At 45.0% G+C, this 23,361-nt stretch overlaps 1 protein-coding gene across 1 annotated transcript in view; it reads right to left on the bottom strand.

Moving 5' to 3' along the window:
• LOC126213528 (5'-AMP-activated protein kinase subunit gamma-2-like) overlaps window positions 1-23,361 on the bottom strand; it is an 889,308-nt gene that overhangs the window by 643,756 nt on the left and 222,191 nt on the right. Inside the window, exons 3-5 of the mRNA XM_049941372.1 lie at window positions 13,880-14,178; window positions 7,212-7,409; window positions 3,510-3,572 (exon numbers count right to left, since the gene is read on the bottom strand). Of these exons, the coding sequence (XP_049797329.1) occupies window positions 3,510-3,572; window positions 7,212-7,409; window positions 13,880-14,178 (560 nt within the window). The remainder of the gene's footprint in view (window positions 1-3,509; window positions 3,573-7,211; window positions 7,410-13,879; window positions 14,179-23,361) is intronic.

The following is a 23,361-nucleotide window of genomic DNA, read 5'->3' on the forward strand; positions in this document are numbered from 1 at the left end:
AGGATGGCCACACAAACTTGTTATACATGATTTGGTTTGCAACTGAATCTTTCCTTTGCTAACCACGTGCCTATTAGTAGTTAGTGACTTAAGCAGTTAGAATCTTTTCTTTAGGTAGCAGTATTGACGCTCGCTGTATTGCAGTATTTCGCGTAATGAAGATTTTTGCGAGGTAAGTGCTTGATGAAATGTATAGGTCACTGTTAGGATTTCTTTTTAGTCAGACCCATTCTTTTGAATTAATTATTTGAAATCAGGTTATCTTTTGTTTTAAGCAGTCAGATTGCGTTGCGCTAGAATATTGCGGGTCAGCGTTGACATGATAAGAAAAGGTAAACTAGGCTCTGTACGTTCAGTTTTACTCAGATGTTTCAGAATCAAATAACTTAGAAGTTTCAACTACCCATTTCATTCAGCAATACAAGCAGAATACTCTCTTTCAAATTCTAAAGGTGGCAGGGATAAAATACAGGGAGCGAAAGGCTATTTACAATTTGTACAGAAACCAGATGGCAGTTATAGGAGTCGAGGGACATGAAAGGGAAGTTGGGAAGGGAGTAAGACAGGGTTGTAGCCTCTCCCCGATGCTATTCAATCTGTATATTGAGCAAGCAGCGAAGGAAATAAAAGAAAAATTCGGAGTAGTTATTAAAATCCATGGAGAAGAAATAAAAACTTTGAGGTTCGCCTATGACGTTGTAATTCTGTCAGAGACAGCAAAGGACTTGGAAGAGCTGTTGAACGGAATGGACAGTGTCTTGAAAGGAGGATATAAGATGAACATCAACAAAATCAAAACGAGGATAATGGCATGTAGTCGAATTAAGTCGGGTGATGTTAGGGGTATTAGATTAGGAAATGAGACACTTAAAGTAGTAAAGGAGTTTTGCTATTTGGGGAGCAAAATAACTGATGATGGTCGAAGTAGAGAGGATATAAAATGTAGACTGGCAATGACAGGGAATGCGTTCCTGAAGAAGAGAAATTTGTTAACATCGAGTATAGATTTAAGTGTCAGGAAGTCGTTTCTGAAAGTAGTTGTATGGAGTGTAGCCATGTATGGAAGTGAAACATGGATGGTAAATAGTTTGGACAAGAAGAGAATAGAAGCTTTCGAAATGTGGTGTTACAGAAGAATGCTGAAGATTAGATGGGTAGATCACATAACTAATGAGGAAGTATTGAATAGAATTGGGGAGAAGTGGAGTTTCTGGCACAACTTGACTAGAAGAAGGGATCAGTTGGTAGGACATGTTCTGAGGCATCAAGGGATCACCAATTTAGTATTGGAGGGCAACGTGGAGGGTAAAAATCGTAGGGGGAGATCAAGAGATGAATACAGTAAGCAGATTCAGAAGGATGTAGGTTGCAGTAGGTACTGGGAGATGAAGAAGCTTGCACAGGATAGAGTAGCATGGAGAGCTGCATCAAACCAGTCTCAGGACTGAAGACCACAACAACAAGAACAACAACAACAAGCAGAAAAGAATTTCAGAAGTTAAAAAATGTTACGGAGTTCGAGTGCGCCCCTCTGCGTGCGATATATCGCAAAGTAGGTCCTGTACATATCGATTGTTTCGCTGCGACTCACTCGGATCGCATCCGGTTATTTCCGACAACAATAGCAAAGACGGAACAATTCTTGAAACACGGTATGCGTCCCCATTTTGCAAATCTTTAGGAAAGTATCCCAGAAAAGCCCCAGTCCTAACCTCTACAAGAAAGTATTCAGAAAATGGTATCAACGTTCTAAATGCACAGATTTTTCACGTGGCCGACGCTCTTCCTCGTAATTGATACGCACAGGCTTGACTTTGAGATAAAATGCACTATCATGCCTTTTTATTATTTGATCTTGCATATTCCGACACCTTTGATGCAATTTTCATGCATATTTTAAAGTTTTCATGACGCACATAATCTATCCGTCCCCCCACCCCCCTCCTGCAGCGATTACCTGTTTATGTGACACTAGTGGCATTCTGACCAAAGCCAAGTCGCAAACATAGTCTGAATATGCCTCCCGGTGTTGGGGCGTCTGTGTTTCTCACATAACGCGCAGAAAGACTTCCTCAAAAACAATCAGCATTGTAATGTTTTCCTGAATGAGACAGCATTTGCTGAATCTTTGCTTATATCAAAGAATCCACATCCAAAGACATCGAGTCGGAACGTGATGTATGACAATGAATACGGGAGACAACAATGAATCAAAATTTGCACCACTGCCTAGTGAGCTAGAGAACCGGATCAGAACCGCACCCTCGCGCTCTCTACTTTGAAGTCTCCACTGTGTACGCACTGTGAAGCAGGGGATTTGAAGCTGATGCGGTGCTCGTACTTTGTAGTCAAACGGTACATGCGTTCCTTATCAAATCTCTGTCTACCCCTACAGACCTCTATTAGGAATTGTGGAACACCGCGTATACTACAATTCGCATATTCGTGAATTGAACAACTCTCTTCACTCATGCAAACATACTTTAGCAAGAAGTAGCCACTCACACATAAGAACATGTCACTAACAAAACTGAACTCCGCCCGAGCAGGCCATGAAGTTACAACGGTACCGACCGGTCGCCGTGTCATCCTCAGCACAGGCGTCACCGGATGCAGATATGGAGGGGCCGTATGTCAGTTTCCGAGACCGGAGCCGCTACTCCTCAGTCGAGTAGCTCCTCAGCTTGCCTCACAAGGGCTGAGTGCACCCCGCTCGTCAACAGCGCTCGCCAGACCGGATGGTCACCCATCCAAGTGCTAGCCCAGCCCGACAGCGCTTAACTTCGGTGATATTGATATGACGCGAACCGATGTTACCACTGTGGCAAGCCTGTTGGCACGAACACGCCACACGCATGATATTTTCCAGCACAGTTTTCTTATCCGTCAATGCAGCACAACCAGTTCTGTGAAAGCCAGTCCGCTATCTCAAAAACTTCCGCCAAAACACTCTCCGCCAGACTGAGAGACTTCTGAACAGGGAATGTCCACTTAGCTAACCGACACAAACACACATACCTGGCAGCCATGCAACTGCCAAGAAGATACTGGGCAGCGTCAAGAATAAAAGCACCTCTTTACAAATGGCTGATGACATCCCACAGCCCAGAATGTGAACGTGGCCCATCGGAGCAAACTGTAGACCACTTGATCAAAGAATAACCAAAAAAAGAGATTTGAACCAGACTGAAGATATTTCATGACAGCCTCTCCAGAAGCTGCTTGGAAGCTTTCTGTACAAAGCACACGGAAGGCACTGTGAAATTAACTTCTCTAAACGTTCACCTCCTGTGCTTTTAAAACTAGTTTATTAATGATTTCGAAATATTGTTTCCTGTCCTGTTTTTATGTTCGACACACGTCAAAATTACCTGCAGTTTTGCCATAATTTATATAAAAAAGAACACACACACACACACACACACACACACACACACACACACACACACACACACACACACACACACACACTTATGAGGTCAGTACGTTAGAATAAGGGGGACACTTACCGCTTTCCTCTTATCCTCGGCCGAGACGGCTGAATGGGACCGATGTCTGAACATGTCCATCACCTGAAACACACACCACGCCACGCTGTCAGTAAAACACCGCAAACACGTGCTGCAAACCGAACCACATCGTCGAAAGATTAAGATAAACGCTGGTGCCAGAGAGGGGAAGGGCAACAGGCAGATTCCATATTTCTAGATTTTCAACAAAAGCAAAAGGAGAATAATGGAGTGTAGTCGAATTAAGTCGGGTGATGCTGAGGTAACTAGATTAGGAAATGAGACACTTAAAGTAGTAAAGGGGTTTTGCTATTTGGGGAGCAAAATAACTGATGATGGTCGAAGTAGAGAGGATATAAAATGTAGACTGGCAATGGCAAGGAAAGCGTTCCTGAAGAAGAGAAATTTGTTAACATCGAGTATAGATTTAAGTGTCAGGAAGTCGTTTCTGAGAGTATTTGTATGGAGTGTAGCCATGTATGGAAGTGAAACATGGACGATGAATAGTTTAGACAAGAAGCTTTCGAAATGTGGTGCTACAGAAGAATGCTGAAGATTAGGTGGGTAAATCACATAACCAATGAGGAGGTATTGAATAGGATTGGGGAGGTTTGTGGCACAATTTGACAAGAAGAAGGGATCGGTTGGTAGGACATATTCTGAGACATCAAGGGATCACCAATTTGGTATTGGAGGGCAGCGTGGAGTGTAAAAATCGTAGAGGGAGACCAAGAGGTGAATACACTAAACAGATTCAGAAGGATGTAGCTTGCAGTAGGTACTGGGAGATGAAGGAGGTTGCACAGGATAGAGTAGCATGGAGAGCTGCATCAAACCAGTCTCTAGACTGAAGACCACAACAACAACAGATTTTTCGAAAAGCATTTAACACAGTGCCACATTGTAAGCTGATAATAACGAAGGTACGAGCATATGGAATGCGTTCACGGATATGCGAGTGGCTCGAAGACTTCTCGAATAACAGATCGCAGCATGTTGTCCTCGTCAACGGGTGTTCATCACAGACTAGGGTACCGTCAGGAGTGTCTCAGGGAAATGTGACGGGAGCGCTGATGTTATCTACATACGTTACTGTTTTGGCGGACAGTGTGGGCAGAAATCTACGGCTGTTTGCTGATGATGCCATCAATGTTTACTGAAATGTAAAATCTGTACTAGTAATATTTGTATCATAATACGAGGGTCACTCCAAAAGAAATGCACACTATTTTTGTAAAAATACGGTTTTCATTCTGCTTGTGTGAAAGTTTTGCAGTCTGTAGATACATCCTTCCCGCTTGTTTTCAAACTTAGTTCAACATGTTCCAGTGAGTGGCGCCGTCGCAGCATGTCTTCGAGATGGCTGCTACACTTGACGTTCGTCAGAAGCAATGTGCTGTCACAGAATTCCTGTGCTATGGCAACGAGACAGTGGGGAATGTCCACAAGAGGTTGAAAAAGGTGTACGGAGATGCCGGTGTTGATGGCAGTACAGTTAGTCGCTGAGCGAGCAGGTTACGTGACGAAAGCGGGCACGGCAATATTGAGGATTGTCCTCGCAGCGGCAGGCCTCGTACTGCACACACTCCAGACAATGCGCAGGGAGTTAACGAATTGGTGACTGCTCACAGACGCATCACAGTGAACGAATTGTCGCGCCACGTTGGAAGTGTCTGCAGAATACTGAAAGTGTTGGCGTTAGAGGTTTGTGCCAGGCGGGTTCCCAGGATGTTGACAGTTACTCACTAAGGAACAAGAAAAACGGTATGCAGCAGACTTTTGGAACAGTACGAGAATGGTAGAGATGAATTTCTTCGGACAATTGTGACAGGTCATGTAACATGGCTCCATCATTTTTCACCAGAGACGAAGAGGCAATCGATGGAGTGCCATCGTGCAAATTCACCAAAGGAAAAAAAAAATCAAAACCACACCTTCTGCTAGAAAAGTTATGGCTACGGTGTTTTTCGATTCCGAAGGACTCTCGCTTGTGGACATCGTGCCAAGTGGAACCACCATAAATTGTGATGCATATGTGACGACACTGAAGAAACTTCGAGCTCGACTGAGTCGTCTTCGACCACATCGGCAAAATCAGGATGCTTTTTGTTGCACGACAATGCACGGCCACATGTCAGTCCTAAAACCATGGAAGCGATCACAAAACTCCCCTGAAACACCCGCCTTCCAGTCCCCTAACTGGCTCCATGTGACTTTCATCTCTTTGGGAAACTGAAAGACACTCTTCGTGGAACAAGGTTTGAAGATGATGACTCCCTCGTGCACTCCGCCGAACAGTGGCTCCAACAGGTTGGTCCAGAATTTTACCGTGCGGGTATACAGGCGCTGGTTCCGAGATGGCGTAAGGCAGTTGAGAGGGATGGAAATTATGTGGAGAAATGAAAATATTGTTCCTAAAGGATGTACTACGCACTGCAAAACTTTCAAACATGTAAAAAACATAATGTGCATTTTTTTGGAGTGACCCTCGTACTTAAGTTATATACTTTGTCCTAAACAGAGAAAATTTAAGGACAGTCGAATTAGTCGCCGAGTTCTTCCATTGGCGTTGGTCAGTGCAACATAGAGCATTGGTATGCAACTGTTAAAGAGTGTCCAGAAACTGAAAATAAGTTTTAATTCTCTTATACAGGGTGTTACAAAAAGGTACGGCCGAACTTTCAGGAAACATTCCTCACACACAAATAAAGAAAAGATGTTATGTGGACATGTGTCCGGAAACGCTTAATTTCCTTGTTAGAGCTCATTTTAGTTTGTTCTTCCACCTACGCTCAATGGAGCACGTTATCGTGATTTCATACGGGATACCTGTGCTGCTAGAACATGTGCCTTTACAAGTACGACACAACATGTGGTTCGTGCACGACGGATTGGTAGAGGCGGACCAATTCCGTGGCCTCCACGCTCTCCTGACCTCAACCCTCTCGACTTTCATTTATGGGGGCATTTGAAAGCTCTCGTCTACGCAACCCCGGTACCAAATGTAGACTCTCTTCGTGCTCGTATTGTTGACGGCTGTGATACAATACGCCATTCTCCAGGGCTGCATCAGCGCATCAGAGATTCCGTGCGACGGAGGGTGGATGCACGTATCCTCGCTAACGGAGGACGTTTTGAACATTTCCTGTAACAAACTGTTTAAAGTCACGCTGCTACGTTCTGTTTCTGTGTGTTTCCATTCCATGATTAATGTGATTTGAAGGGAAGTAATAAAATGAGCTCTAACATGGAAAGTAAGTGTTTCCGGACACATGTCCACATAACATATTTTCTTTCATTGTGTGTGAGGAAAGTTTCCTGAAAGTTTGGCCGTACCTTTTTGTAACACACTGTATACTGAATAAGACATCTGTTGAGAAAACTGCATATGCTACTAAGGAGGAACAATAACAATGAAAAAATTTAAAAAAATATGGAATGTGATAGAAACATTCATTAAAATCAGTACATGCCTTTTTTTAAATTTTGGAACACAGTGCGTGGCAAGACTAGAAAGTTTGAAGCGTGCACATAAAGTACCGCCCTGCCCCCTTGTTGGTATTGCTAGGGTTAACACTGAGGTAGCTTTGGATATGGTGAAGTATGAGCGTGGATTTAGCTGGAACTTTAAATTGGTCATGCAATTTTCCCAGCTTCTGAAGCAGGCAGGTGAGTAGTGGAGCAGCAGGGGTTCTGACCGACCTTGGAGACGGGCCCGCGGCTGGTGTTGCTGTCGGAGCCGGCGCGCGGCCTGCCGCTGCCGCTGCTACTGCTGTGTCCGTGGCTGCCGCTGTGCCCGTGGTCACCGCCCCCGCCACTGCTGCCCTCGGACTTTGACGTCGATGACGAGTCTGAGGTCTTGCTGCTGCCCCCACTCGAGCTCGGGGACATCAGCGAGTGCTGCAACATCGTAACATCCACGTGTCGTATAATACTGTGAGACAACTCTCTTCACGCGCAGCATTTTATAATATTATGTATCTCCTTATATCAGTTACCCTGCTAATTTTGAAAGGATGCAAACTTTAGATCGTCACTGTGATTTTCCAGACGAAAGTCTGCTATGGAACTAGAAATAATAATACATTGTATACAGTATGAATGAGAAATACTCCTTTTTATTTCGATTTTGCTTTTTATTATTTTCAAGGACTTAATTTTTTTTCACACAATGCGATTTCAACATTTTCTAAGCGATATTTTGAACAAGAAACAGTATCACCACTCGTGTGGATCCTCAATTGGTCGAAACACATTCAAAAGGCTCGCCGAACCGAGGCAGCAGTAGAAATGTTACAGCTGTGTCAAGAAAATTCGTGTGACTTCTTTAACCGTTCAATACCCACAGCGCAGTGCTGGGTGTGTCAATACCACACTGAGACATTGGCGCAAAACAAGTGCTGGAGACATGGATTCTCCACGGCCAAAGAATGTCAAGAGCTCACTGTGTCAGGGAAGGTGATGCTGTGTCTTTTAGGACAGGCATGGTCTGTTGGTAAATGGTTATGCTAGGAAGGGGCAAACCGTCAAAGCAGCAGACCACAGAAAATTCCAGATGAGGTTACGCCAGCGTGTGATGCAGGTTATTGCAGGAATATGTCCTTGGGGCTGTTTTCACTCCACAACAACAGCACACCTCATTCTGCACATGATGCATATCACAGCGCTTGTTTGGGCTATCAAACATTTCCTAAAGCCCGCTCCCCCACCCCCTCACTGTTCTCCTGACACGGATTCAATGACGTTCTCTTTCCTCAAATGAAGAAACGACTGTCACAGCCATTTCCAGAGTGACGACGAGGTGATCTTGGAGGTGTAATGTCTCCACAATAGCAAAAAACGGAAATTACTCCAACCAATATTTCAGCTAAGTCATCCATCAGAGTGGCGCACTGGAAGTGAATACAAGACGAGTCGAGATCGTGGCCACTGTGCAAGGCGAGTCCAAATGTTGCTTATGGTGCTGTGGGCAAGCAACACAGTAAAGGAAGTATATAAGCAGAGCAGAGACCAATAGTGAATCACTGTAGAGATGACACTGGCCACAAACTGGGAAACTCAGTGATAGAAGTAACTTTGTCAAAGAGCATGATCTTTTCGCGTGGCGACTAGGAACGAGCATCTTTGAAATGGCAAATTGCAAAGCCGGTTGCCTGTTGACACGGTACCATCGCGAGCAGGCTAGGCGACAAGATGTGGGCATCCACAGTCGCGCACAGAATGTGGACGTCAGAGGCTTGTCCACTATGCAAAGCAAGACAGATGGTGGTCCCTGGGAGATCTGATGACACACTACTGTGCGGGTCCTGGCACAACTGTTTTGGACCACACCACTCGGCACAAATCGCGTAAAGTGGGTCTCGTCAGCAGGCAAACCGTGTGTGTTGCCAGGCTGATCCAATGATATCATCATTTATGATTCCAATGGGCATGGGATCATCGAGACTGGACCAGTGTTCAACAGATGTCTCCTCCTCCCACGAGTATGGGTGTGTGCATTGTCCTTAGTGTAAGTTAGTTTAAGTAGTGTGTAAGCTTAGGGACCGATGACCCCAGCAGTTTGGTCCAATAAGATATTACCACAAATTTCCAAATTTGAACGGAAATGTGTCGACTAAAATTCATTGTTATAAAAGGTCGACGGTCATCTCCACATACGCAATCATTCCCTGCACCATATACAAGGCCAGTAGGGGCAGTATTATGCTCTCATAAGTGGGAGAACCACAACAACAACAACAACAACAACAACAACAACAACTCAATATTTCGTCAGCGCAACTGGCCGACATCTTCAGGTGCGACGAACACACTGCTAAGGCAGGACCAGGGCTCCCCATTTATGCCAGTTTTAGGCAGGAAGTGCGCATGCGTGGAGGCGCCAAATTCGATGGCCAATAGCGACGATATCAACTGACAGCTGGGAGGACAGTAACGCCACCTACAGGATGAAGAACCAAATACTTCGGCGCACGCGCGGAGGCTGCCGCCGCTGCTCTGAGCTGCCATCGGCAGCCCCAGCGACCTCTGTCGGAAGCCGCAAGCAGTACTGCGCGTCCACGTAGGCGCCTTGATTATCCTCCCGTTGTCAACAGAATATTTATGTTGCTGGCGAATCGTCGTCCGTCTTATGACCGAAAGTATTCCTCTCTGCTTGCGGCTTCCGACAGAGGTCGCTGGGGCTGCAGATGGCAGCGCAGAGCAGCGGCGGCAGCCTCCCCGCGTGCGCCGAAGTATTTGGTTCTTCATCCTGTAGGTGGCGTTACTGTCCTTCCAGCTATCAGGTGATATCGTTGCTATTGGCCATCGAATTTGACGCATGCGCACTTCCTGCCTAAAAGTGGCATAAATGGGGAGCCCTGGTCCTGCCTTAGCAGTGTGTTTTTCCCTGTTTGTACTGCTATTTTATTTTTAGTTTTATCTCCCTGTTTTGATGTGCTGTGTCCCATCTTGCACTTTGAACAATACCAATTCTCTCACCATTCGGCTCTGAATTGAACTTTTGGGAACGGGCGCTGATAACCTCGCTGTTGTGCGCCCTAAAACACTAATAATAATAATAATAATCATCATCATCATCATCATCATCGTCGCACCTGAAGATGTCGGCCAGTTGCGCTGACGAAATATTGTGGAGTTTTCACCATGACATCCGACGTCTCGCCCGAGAACCATATATACAACATGTCCGTCGGGAAAGCCTCAAGCAACACAACAACAACAACAACAACATCATTCATCTAGGCATCCAAATAGTAATCAAAGGCAGGGTGACAGCTATGGACTATATGATCCATTATTGCACACCACCTGCATCCCTACATGCTTGATGTTTTAGGCATTCGTGATGGCATCTCCTAGAAGGATTTGTTTCCAAGTCGGAACACCAAAATTTTGGAAGAGTGGTTTGAGGACCGTGACAGTGAAATGTCGATATCATCAGCGCTCACTTCCCCTAATCCGAAACTGAAGCGTTATACATGGAACAGTATAATCAGCCAGCAGTGTAAACACAAACTAGCGACTTGCTCGCAGGCATTTGGTGCCTGATACCTCCGGATACCTACGAAGCTGTCGTTGAACCAGTCGCATGGAAAATCACTGCTGTACTGCGTCCCGAAATGTGGCCAACGCGCTACAGACGGTGATAATATTTTGTCTCATCAATATAGTAGAGATCAGAAACAGATCAAGTAGGAGTCTGATGTTGCAGTTCACACGCTTCACAAATCAAGGCGCCGCTGTTACATCAGTGCTAATGGGCATTGTCCGATCCCACTGTACTTCCCCAAGTACGACCAGATTGAGAACGGTCACTTCACACTCACTGACCCGTTCTCTCTCCCTGAGGTGTACAGTGGAGACTTACTGTTAGTACTGAAGATCGGGACACGACCCTGCTGGTTTGAAGTAACACTGTGAAGGCGAAATGACCTACTGTCGCTATCAGATGTGCTTTTGACGAAGCTGCATTTCGTGAGACCGTGGATGATGTAACGCGACGAAGTACACAATTACAGGTGTGTTCCACTAGAGCAGGAACTGTGATATGTGGAATACGTTTCACGCTGCAGTCCACGCTACAGACGAAAAGGATACCAATTTCGTCCAGTGCAAACAACATGGTTGTATTCTCGTTTATTCCACCTCCACTATGAGGAAACGTATGTCGTGTGCCAAATCAAAACTGGGCATACAGAAAAGTAACTATTACATCACTGCGACAGAACAGCGTGCTATTCCTGTATTTGTTGCATTTATGGCACATCATTTCTGTAATTAATTTTAATGGTTCAAATGGCTCTGAGCACTATGGGACTTAACATCTGTGGTCATCAGTCCCCTAGAACTTAGAACTACTTAAACCTAACTAACCTAAGGACATCACACACATCCATGCCCGAGGCAGGATTCGAACCTGCGACCGTAGCGGTCACCCGGTTCCAGACTGAAGCGCCTAGAACCGCACGGCCACACCGGCCGGCCAATTAATTTTAATAATTAATTACCACTAACAGGTTGCAGTTCTTCCTTCACTTATGACCACTGTACTAACGTGATAGAGTCTGCAATGCATCTATGTTTAGGTCGACATGATTGTTGTACGTACTTTCAATAGATTTTAATGAAACTTTATCTATATGAATGTATGTATAAACGTAACTTTCACTAGCAATCTTATTTTGGCAGAGAACTCGCTTCTGTCGTTTAGGTGAGTCGCACATTTCGACACATTTTAACTTGCACTTGCGAATGGCAGTAGCGCCGAAGTCACGACTGTGTGAAATAAATGAACAGTAATTTAGATCTACATGATTACTCCGCTATTCACAATAAAGTGCCTGGCAGAGGGTTCAATGAACCACCTGCAAGCTGTCTGTCTACCGTTCCACTCTCGAACGGCGCGCGAGAAAAATGAGCACTTGAATTTTTCTGCGCGAGCCCTGATTTCTCTTATTTTATCGTAATGATCATTTCTCCCTATATAGGAGGGTGCCTACAGAATCACTCCGCAATCGGAGGAGAAAACTGGTGATTGAAATTTCACGAGAAGATCCCGTCGCAACGAAAAACGCCTTTGTTTTAATGATTGCCAATCCACGTATCATGTCTCTCCCCTATTTCGTTATAGTACAAAACGTGCTGCCCTTGTTTGAACTGTTTCGATGTCATCCGCCAGTCCCCCCTGATGCGGACCCCACAAAGCACATCAGAACTCCAGAATAGGGCAGACAAGCGTAGTGAAAGCAGTCTCTATCGAAGACCTGTTGTATTTTCTACTGGTCATGAAAATAGCTACACCACGAAGATGACGTGCTGCAGACGCGAGATTTAACAGACAGGAAAAAGATGCTGTGATATGCAAATGATTAGCTTTTCAGACCATTCAAAATGGTTCAAATGGCTCTGAGCTCTATGGGACTTAACATCTTAGGTCATCAGTCCCCTAGAACTCAGAACTACTGAAACCTAACCAACCTAAAGAGATCACACAAATCCATGCCCGAGGCAAGATTCGAACCTGCGACCGTAGCAGTCCCGCCGATCCAGACTGCAGCGCCTAGAACCGCAAGACCACCGCGGCCGGCTTTCAGACCATTCACACAAGGTCGGCGCCGGTGGAGACACCTACAACGTGCTCACATGAGGAAAGTTTGCAACCGATTTCTCATACACAAACAGCAGTTGACCGGCGTTGCCTCGTGAAACGCTGTTGTGATGCCTCGTGTAAGGAGGAGAAATACGTACCACCACGTTTCCGACTTTGATAAAGGTTTGATTGTAACCTATCGCGATTGCTGTTTATCGTTTCGGTCGGGATCCAATGACTGTTAGCAGAATACGGAATCGGTGGGTTCAGGAGGGTAATACGGAACGCCGTGCTGGATCCCAACGGCCTCGTATCACTGTCAGTCGAGATGACAGGCATGTTAACCGCACGGCTGTAACGGATCGTGCAGCCACGTCTCGATCCCCTGAGTCAACAGATATGGACGTTTCCAAGACGACAACTATCTGCAAGAACAGTTCGACGACGTTTGCAGCAGCATGGACTATCAGCTCGGAGACCGTGGCTGCGGTTACCCTTGACGCTGCATCACAGACAGGAGCGCCTGCGATGGTGTACTCTACGACGAACCCGGGTGCACGAATGGCAAAACTTCATTCTTTCGGATGAATGCAGGTTCTCTTTACAGCATCAGGGTGGTCGCATTCGTGTTTGGCGACATCGCGGTGAACGCACATTTGAAGCGCGTGATCGCCATACTGACGTATCACCCGGCGTGATGGTATGGGGTGCCATCGGTTACACGTCTCGGTCACCTCTTGTTCGCATTGACGGCACTTTAACAGTAGACTTTACATTTCAGATGTGTTACGACCCGTGGCTCTACCCTTACTTCGATCCCTGCGAAACCCTACATTTCAGCAGGATAATGCACGACCGCACGTTGCAGGTCCTGTGCGTGCCTTTCTGGACACAGAAAATGTTCGACTGCTGCCCTGGCCAGCACATTCTCCAGATCTCTCACCAACTGAAAACGTCTGGTCAATGGTGGCCGAGCAGCTGGCTCGTCACAATACGCCAGTCACTACTCTCGATGAACTGTGGTATCGTGTTGAAGCTGCACGTGCAGCTGTACCTGTACACAGCATCCGAGCTCTGTTTGACTCAATGCCCAGGCGTATCGAGGCCGTTATTACGGCCAGAGGTGGTAGTTCTGGGTACTAATTCCTCGGGATCTATGCACCCAAGTTGCGTGAAAATGTAATCAGATGTGAGATGTAGTGTAGTATTTTTGTCCACTGAATACCCGTTTATCATGTGCATTTCTTCTGGGTGTAGCAGTTTTAATGGCCTTGCTCACCTGCACGGCGCTCTTCATGTGGGAGATGATGTTGGCGCCGGGGCGGCGCGGCGTCTTGTGGCCGCCGGCGTCCGACTTGCTGCGGGGGCGGAAGGCGTCCAGCAGCGTGGAGTGGCGCTGGCGAGAGGGCGACGGCTGCGGCTGCGGGGCCGGCGGCGGCGCCGGCTGGGGGCTGTGCTGCGGGGGCGGCGCCGACACCACGTCATCGCCGGACCGCCGCCGCGGCTGCTGCTGCTGCTGTTGGGGGCCGGGGGAGATGGCGCCCGGTCGGTGCCGGGACTGCGCCATGCTCCACGTGCCTGCAACACCAGCACACCACACTCACTGCACCTGGTCTCTTCCACGAGTGAGCTCGCTGTACTGGGTGTTACAAAAAGGTACGGCCAAACTTCCAGGAAACATTCCTCACACACAGAGAAAGAAAATATGTTACATGGACATGTGTCCGGAAACGCTTACTTTCCATGTTACAGCTCGTTTTATTACTTCTCTTCAAATCACATTAATCATAGAATGGAAACACACACAACAGAACGTACCAGCGTGACTTCAAACACTTTGTTACAGGAAATGTTCAAAATGTCGTCTGTTAGCGAGGATACGTGCATCCACCCTCCGTCGCACGGAATCCCTGATGCGCTGATGCAGCCCTGGAGAATGGCGTATTGTATCACAGCCGTCCACAATGCGAGCACGAAGAGTCTCTGGTACTGGGGTTGCGTAGACGAGAGCTTTCAAATGCCCCCATAAATGAAAGCCGAGAGGGTTGAGGTCAGGAGAGCGTGGAGGCCACGGAATTGGTCCGCCTCTACCAATCCGTCGGTCACCGAATCTGTTGTCGAGAAGCGTACGAACACTTCGACTGAAATGTGCGGGAGCTCCATCGTCCTCGAACCACATGTTGTGTCGTACTTGTAAAGGCACGTGTTCTAGCAGCACAGGTAGAGTATCCCGTATGAGATCGTGATAACGTGCTCCATTGAGCGTAGGTGGACGAAACTAAAATGAGCTCTAACATGGAATTTAAGCGTTTCCGGACACATGTCCACATAACATCTTTTCTTTATTTGTGTGTGAGGAATGTTTGCCTTTATGTAACACCCTGTATATTTTATGAACAAATATTTATTTATTTGAAATTACAATGAAATGAACACCCTTAGCTGCTTACAAGCGTTGACATACGTCAACGGGGACGGATGAAAATGTGTCCCCCGACCGGGACTCGAACCCGGGATATCCTGCTTACGCTCTATCCATCTGAGCCACCGAGGACACAGACGATAGCGCGACTGCAGGGATTTATCTCTGGCACGCCTCCCGCGAATCCCACATTCTCAACGTATTGTCCCGCACTACATCATTCGTAGTGCCCCCGCTCATCATACTCATTACTCGCGGCGCGTTGCCGATTCCCGTAAAAGTTCGGCCACTGTTTGTGCATTCGCACAGGAGAAGAAGATGGTCAAGTGGCCGCTCAGCCTTAATATACTAAGACGCTATCTGTTCTTTTCGACATGTCCGAAGGAACGGACACCATAGGTGACCATGCAGCTCGTTAGAATCAAATTACAATGAACTCACCGGCCACTTGATCATCTTCTTCTCCTGTGCGAATGCACAAACAGTCGCCGAACTCTTACGGAAATCGGCAAAGCGCCGCGAGTAATGAGTATGATGGGCGGGGGCACTACGAATGATGTAGTGCGGGACAATACGTTGAGAATGTGGGTTTCGCGGAAGCTGTGCCAGAGATAAATCCCTGCAGTCGCGCTATCCTCTGTGTGGTCGGTGGGTCAGATTGGCAGACACGGTAGCTCAGCGTGTTCGGTCAGAGGGTTAACTGCCCTCTGTAGTAAGAAAATCTGAGTGAACGGATTAACGAACACCTGAACGAGTGTCATCGGACGTCAGTCACGAACAAATTCAACGAACAATATAGAACAATAATGAGCTAAAAAAATAATAAAAAAATTTAAAAAAAGAAGAGAAAAAGATGGATACACCATCTGCCATGTAAGCAGGAGATACCGGGTTCGAGTCCCGGTCGCTGTATCATTTTCATCTGTCGCCGTTGACGTATGTCAACGCCTATAAGCAGCTAAGGGTGTTCATTGCGTTGTAATTTTATTCTAACGAGCTGCATTGTCACCGATGGTGTCTGTTCTTTCAGACATGTCCGAAAGAACAGGTGCCATCTTACTATATTTATTTATTTATTTATTTATTCATCAGTATTCATGTTCTCCCAAGCAGAGTACGAGGGGCGATTGTTCCAAAAATTTGTGTGAAATGTTATGGGACTTAACTGCTAAGTCATCAGTCGCTAAACTTACACACTACTTAACCTAAATTATCCTAAGGACACACACACACACACACACACACACACACACACACACACACACACACACACACGAGGCAGGACTCGAACCTCCGCCGGGACCAGCCACACAGTCCATGACTGCAGCGCCTAAGACCGCTCGGCTAATCCCGCGCGGCCGAGGAGCGTTTCGAAAGTCCGTGCGAAGTCAGAGAGATGGCACCACCGCCGCGTATCGAGGTCGTGTTTAGTTAGTAGCATCTTTGGAAAGAACGCACACCAGGTTTCAGCCATATTGGTCTATTTCTTCGCGTTTGGCATTCGTGTGAATCAAGGAAGGCGAGTGATGAAAAAAAAAAAATGGACGAATAAGAATTTCGTGTGCTGATGAAACATTACTTTATGAAAAGCAAAACGCCTCAGGACAGGAAAGAGAAGCTTGATAAATATTACGGTGACTCTGCACGTTCGATTAGAACAGTTTAGAAGTGGTTTCACAATTTTCGCAGTGGCCATATGGGCACAAGTTATGCTGAACGTTCTGAACGCCCTGTGGAGGTTACGACTCCAGAAATCTTTGATAAAATCCACGATGTGGTGATGGATGACAGAAGAATTAAGGTGCGGGATAGTGCTAGTGCTTGGGGCATCTCGACTCAACGGGTACATAATATTCTGCACAAAGATTTGGACATGAGAATGTTATCCGCAAGGTGGGTTCCGCGATTGCTCACGCTTGACCAAAAACGGAATCGTGTGAAGTGTTGCGAGGATGGTTTGCAGCTGTTCGGGAAGAATCCGCAGGACTCTCAGCGTCGTTTCGTCACTGTGGATGAAGCATGGATACATTACTGTACTCCTGAGACCAAACAACAATCTAAACGATGGGTTACCGTGGGAGAATCTGCACCAAAAAAGGCGATGACCATTCCTTCGGCCGGGAAGGTTATAGTGAGTGTCTTTTGGGATTCGCGGGGAATAATCCTCATCGACTACCTGGAAAAGGGTAAAACTATTAGAGGTGCATATTATTCATCGTTATTAGACCGCCGGCCGCGGTGGTCTCGCGGTTCTAGGCGCGCAGTCCGGAACCGTGCGACTGCTACGGTCGCAGGTTCGAATCCTGCCTCGGGCATGGATGTGTGTGATGTCCTTAGGTTAGTTAGGTTTAAGTAGTTCTAAGTTCTAGGGGACTGATGACCACAGCAGTTGAGTCCCATAGTGCTCAGAGCCATTTGAACCATTTTTGTTATTAGACCGTTTTAAAACCTAGCTGCAAGAAAAACGCAGGCGATTGGACCGCAAAAAAGCCCTTTTCCATCACGACAATGCACCAGCACACACCTCAGCAGTTCTGGTCGCAAAATTAATGGAAATATGATTCCAACTCGTTTCACATCCCCCCTATTCTCCTGACTTGGCTCCCTCAGAGTACTGTTTGTTCCCAGATTTGAAGAAATGGCTGTCGGGACAAAGATTTTATTCAAACGAGGAAGTGATTGCAGCAACTAATAGCTATTTCGCAGACTTGGGCAATTCCAGTTATTCGGAACGGATCAACAAATTAGAACAGCTTTGGACGAAGTGTGTAAGTCTAGAAGTAGACTACGTCGAAAAATAATAAAGGTTAATCCCAAACACGTAAGTAGTTTTTCTTTTTGCACGGACTTTTCGAATTTCCCCTCGTAATCCCCCTCACACACAGTACACTTGTGCCACTGCTTCTTCCAATCCTGGAAGGACTTCTGATAAGCACTTCCCGGTACAGCGCTGAGTGCTTCCAGCGATGCAGTTTTTATTTTCTGAATCGTTGAAAATCTTCGTCCTTTCGTAGGTCTCTTTAGTTGTGGGAAGAGGAAAAAGTCGCAGGGGGGCCAAATCCGCTCAATATGGTGGCTGAGGGATGATTGTCGTGTTGTTTTTAGCCAAAAAATCTCTCACAAGCAAGGATGAATGAATGGGCAGGTGCCTTATCGAGAAGGGAAATGCCATGACCTGTTTGTCCACAATGCCGGAGTTTTTTTTTTTTTTTGCGTATTTCTTCTCGCAAACGGCGCATAACGTCATGGTAATACCCCTTATTGACCGTACGACCTCGAGGCAAATATTCTTGATGAACTGCGCCACGTTAATTGAAAGAAACGGAACAGTCAGCAAAACTTTTGACATTTGATCGAACTCTGCGTTCTTTCTTCGGTCTCGGCTCTCCAGGATGCTTCCATTGGGACGGTTGGGCTGTGGTTCCGACGTCACAGCCGTACACCCATGTTTCGTCACCAGTTATGACGCTTTTGAGCAGATCAGGATCACCACCTACGTCATTCAAGAGCTCCTGAGTCATGATTGTGCCACGGCTCTTCTGATCAAAATTGACAAGGTTTGGAGGCAAACTTCGCCGACACACATCTCGTGCCGGAAACGTCAGAAAAAGTTACATGACGAGTCGACCGATATGCCAACATCCTCAGCAGCTTCTATTACGGTAATTCGACGATTTTCCAAAACAATTTTCTGTACAACTTCTACGTTATCATCTGTTGTTGATACGCTGGGGCGTCCAAAGTGACGTTCATCATTAGCAACTTCTCGGCCATCTTGGAAGAGCTTGTACCACTAGCGAACTTTTTTTTTTTACTTACGGCAGACTCACCGTATGCCACTGTCAACATTTCAAGTGTTTTAAAGCACCTGACTCCATTTTACACACAAAATTTAATGCAGATTCACTGGTCCATTTTTTATAATAATCGAAAATCTCCGAGGACACTAAAGCACGTCTAATCTTTCCATGTGCCAAAAACAAACCAAGTAGAGTGTACACTCTAAACTCTGAACGTATGTTCGGGAAATCTGTACCAACATAACAAAAAAAAAAAGGATCGATGATCGAATGTACGTTGCCCCCGAGATTTGGAAAGTCACCTTAGTTTTTGAGCAGCCCTCGCAATAGCTGCTACAAAGAAAATTTATCTCGAAACCTGGCAGAAAATCCAGAGAGAGTCTGGTGGTAGATAAAGTACGCTGGCGGACAGACACAGCCGACGCCTTCTCTGGGCGATAGCAACGGAAATACTATCCATGACAGTGTAACACGGGGTGAGAATTTTTGAGACAATCTTCAGTTATATTAAAAAAAAATGTAAAGCTGAATCTATCAAAACCGGTATTTCAGTTTTTGGTTAGGTATGACGAAATATTTGTTAGCAGATGTAAGCTGCTATGGAAATATCTCCACATCAACGCAAAAGGCACGATTAACAAGCACCTCGGACTTCCGGTACAAGAATCACTTTTTGGTCGAAAGTACATTCTGAAAAGACCACGCTTGTATGTCTTTCATCTGCGTGGAAAGATAAGGTGTTGCAATCTGTTAACATAAAATTCTTACTAAAGGAAAACAAAAGCAAGAACAGATCTATACGTGATCGAAACAGCGGGTGCTACACTAGTATTTGATGTAATTACTGACCGACTTCAAAAATTTGAAGTACTCTCATAAGCCACTCATTAAGAGTATAATCTTATGTTGGAGTTTTAACACACTAAGGCAGGTATTAATAGTTACTGTCTATGGCTCGAGACAGCGTCATTCATGGTGGGCAATTTACCCAGACTGTATTCATCCAATATTGGGCAATGAGACCATTCAGCGACTGCCAAGATACTTTACACACAATTTCAAACTTTTCGAAAACATTTTCTTACTGGTGTCCCCAGCAAAACGATAAAAAAAAAAGTTCATCGCTTACTAAATTTTAAACTCTTCATACAGATGAACTTCAACATCGCTTACGACGTTTTAATTCGCCGTTTCTTTACTACTAACACTATTCGCAACATGGTTGGCCGACAGAATCCACATACACCACTGACCGTACCAGCAAAATTGTATCAACACGACAGATCGTGAGATATGACATCACAGCCATTGAGATGCATACAAATTTTATGTTCGAGCTTTTTTTCATACATGCGAGTTCGATTCTTTAAAGAGTCGGTAGTGGTGGGGTTACAGGTTGTTGCACTATTTTTCCAGGGTGTATACGCGGACAAGAAAAAAAAATTCCGGATCTACCAGTTAAAAAGGTACTTATTTCCACGTGAAAATACACTTTTTCAGTGATAAGCGACACTATACTTTCCCTGGAAGGTGTAAAAACATCAGTCCTTTGAGTGGTGAAGGTTTCATACACCTGTGAGAACTTCCCGGCACTTTAGAAAACTTAACTCGGAAAGGGTGGAAAAAACGCGTTTTGGAAATATCTTTGATGGGCAGGAACATGTACGCTACGTTCTTTCGTATTACGAAAGTATAAATTCGAATTCCATGAAACACAGCATGTTAGGGATTGAAACAGAGATGGCAATGCGCTATTGGAAGCCAATCATAGCCCAAGTCACGTTATCTCGTCAGCCAATCACAACAGCTATTCAAAGCATAGGACACGATGCAGTCAGCCAATAGCAACATCACTGTTAAGCAGCGTGAACGCACAAATAGGAAACGATGTTTAAATTTACACACTCTAGCTACAAGAAAAGCTAAGCTTTCACGTAAAGGGCGATTCACGAAGATACGCAAATATTTCAATACGTTGTTCTACAAGTAAAACTAAAGAAAAAAGTTAATATAAACATAGGTCCGCAAATGTTAAGTTACAGAACTACGACTAATAGTAGATTTTGCCTGAAATTCAGCAACTTCGCCAACATGAAGCCACCGCAAAACTGTACGCGGTTTAAGTAAAGCACGATTTCCATTTATTCATTTATTTTGTTGTTACTGGTCCGGTGAATATACGAGTAATAAAATATGTCCCATTCCTATTTCATAAATAACACACAAAATAAAACAGTTATTGTGTGGTTTCACTCAAATACATTGTTGTTGTGTTTTCTCACTGAACACTACAGAAAATTAACTCTTTTCAAGGTTAGGAAACGACTGAAAAAACTCACTAACGGTTACCAACAATGGCATTAACGCTTCTACATTCTTAATGGAAAGTAAACAAATTTACTTGGATAATAATCTTTGCTTCTCCGGATGTTCTGGATACACGTCTGGGACATGTTTTATTAGATTCACCAGATCAATAACAACAGAATAAATGGAAAATGGCTTTACTTTAACATCTTACAGTTTTGCGATGGCTTCATATTAGCCAAGTTGCTAAATTTCAGACAAAATCTTTTACTAGCCTAACTTCGTAACTAAACATTTGCTGACTTATGTTAACATGAACTACTTTTTTTAGTGTTACTTGTGGAATAACATATGAAAATAGTTGAATATCTTCGTGAACCACCCTGTATAATACCGAAGATTAATAAGCTACAAGAAAAGTTATGCTTTCACAGATAACATTGGTCTTTTTAGCTTGTCTCACACCTTGAGATACATCACACAAATGTGTGAGTAAAATTTTAAATAATGACAATGTGTCGTGTTCTGGGTCGGTAATTATTGCAAGTGGATGGTCTTGAATGTTTTAAGTTTTAAATGAAAGTCAAACGCTCTCCGAGTTACGAAATTAATTGCATATTTCTCATGTAACATAGTTCATCTTATGTGAAAGGAAATTCTTTTGAAAATAACGCTTTTCAAAGATCCATTTGCAGAATTTTCTCGCGACTTCTTAGACTTGGGTTTGTTTCGGCGGCTGCCATTGAGCGCCAGAAAAATCGGGTGAGCAGCTACGATGACGTATGAAACCGGTACGATCGTACACGTACAGCCTTAAGGGAGATCTCACATGACTTTATGGACGAAGAGGATACTCGAAAAGCGTAAGAATTTCGTAAACCATACGAAAACGATAATTAGGCTTAAAGGACACATTCATATGTCCAGATTCACAATGAAGTAGTCCCTGACCTGATATACAGCTTTTTCAGTGCGCTTTTCGGAATGTACCACTACTATATTGTCTCGTGTTTGATTCTTTATTACGGCCTAATGGCATACGTGCCAGGAGATGAAAATGTGCACTTTGAACTCAGTAAACAGTTGAAACTAGCCAACAGTGTGGAATGAAATACTTCGTTTCTTATCAGTTGACAGCATCTGCGGGAAACAATAATAAAAGCCACATTTATTTTGCAAACCGACTAAAATAACTTCATTGTTGTGCAAGGCGACTACAACTTGACTGACAAGGACGTGGAAATAAAATGAAACCAGAAAACAAACTAAAAATAGCTTTCCGTAATTATAGCATTACAGTGACAGTTCCCAGAGGCGCGTGCCGCGTGTGTGAACGAGCGTTGTCGTGATGAAAAATGGCACCGCGGTAGTCACGCGAGATGTGACACCGGAGAATTCATGATGTCCGTGGCGCGTTGTTGTGCTGTCGCGAGTTTCCAGCCGTGCCCTGAAGACATACGTGGTGGCGCCCCCGTCCATGACAGTTGAGGCAGGGCTGTTTATAAATTATCGGCATCTTGCCACAAAATATCGATATCTGTCGGTCCGATACATCGGTATAAGAACGGCAAAATCTAGTGCCAATATTTTTTTTTTAATATTGTGTCTTTCATAATTTTCGGAACGTATTTGAATTTTTCATTTGAAATCGTGGCCGGACATAATATTACTTTCACGGCGTGAAGGAGTCTTACTACTTTTTGGGCTTTCATCACGTACAGTCTGTGTCTTTTCCGGTGTGGATCAAGTATGTGTGGCACAAACTGGAAGCAGTCCGATTACACTGTGTAATGGTACTTTAATTACGTAACCATTACGGCCGCCCACCTGAACCTCTCGATACCAGTAATATTCTACTGTTTCCGTAAAGTAGTTGACATATTTCTGAGACAACATCCAGATTTGATTTCATTAATGTAGAGGTACTTTGATACATCGATATGTTTATATTGCAATGATATTATTCTTGTGTGTATTCTTTCTTTTGTCACTATGATCTTGGACGTACTTGTAACTATGGGCCGGCCGCGGTGGTCTCGCGGTTCTAGGCGCTCAGTCCGGAACCGCGGGACTGCTACGGTCGCAGGTTCGACCCCTGCCTCGGGCATCGATGTGTGTGATGTCCTTAGGTTAGTTAGGTTTAAGTAATTCTAAGTTCTAGGGGACTGATGACCACAGAAGTTAAGCCCCATAGTGCTGAGAGCCATTTTTTGTAACTCTGATTTTTGGGCG

The sequence above is a fragment of the Schistocerca nitens genome, chromosome 11 (assembly GCF_023898315.1).
Source record: "Schistocerca nitens isolate TAMUIC-IGC-003100 chromosome 11, iqSchNite1.1, whole genome shotgun sequence".
Taxonomy (NCBI): Eukaryota; Metazoa; Arthropoda; class Insecta; order Orthoptera; family Acrididae; genus Schistocerca; species Schistocerca nitens.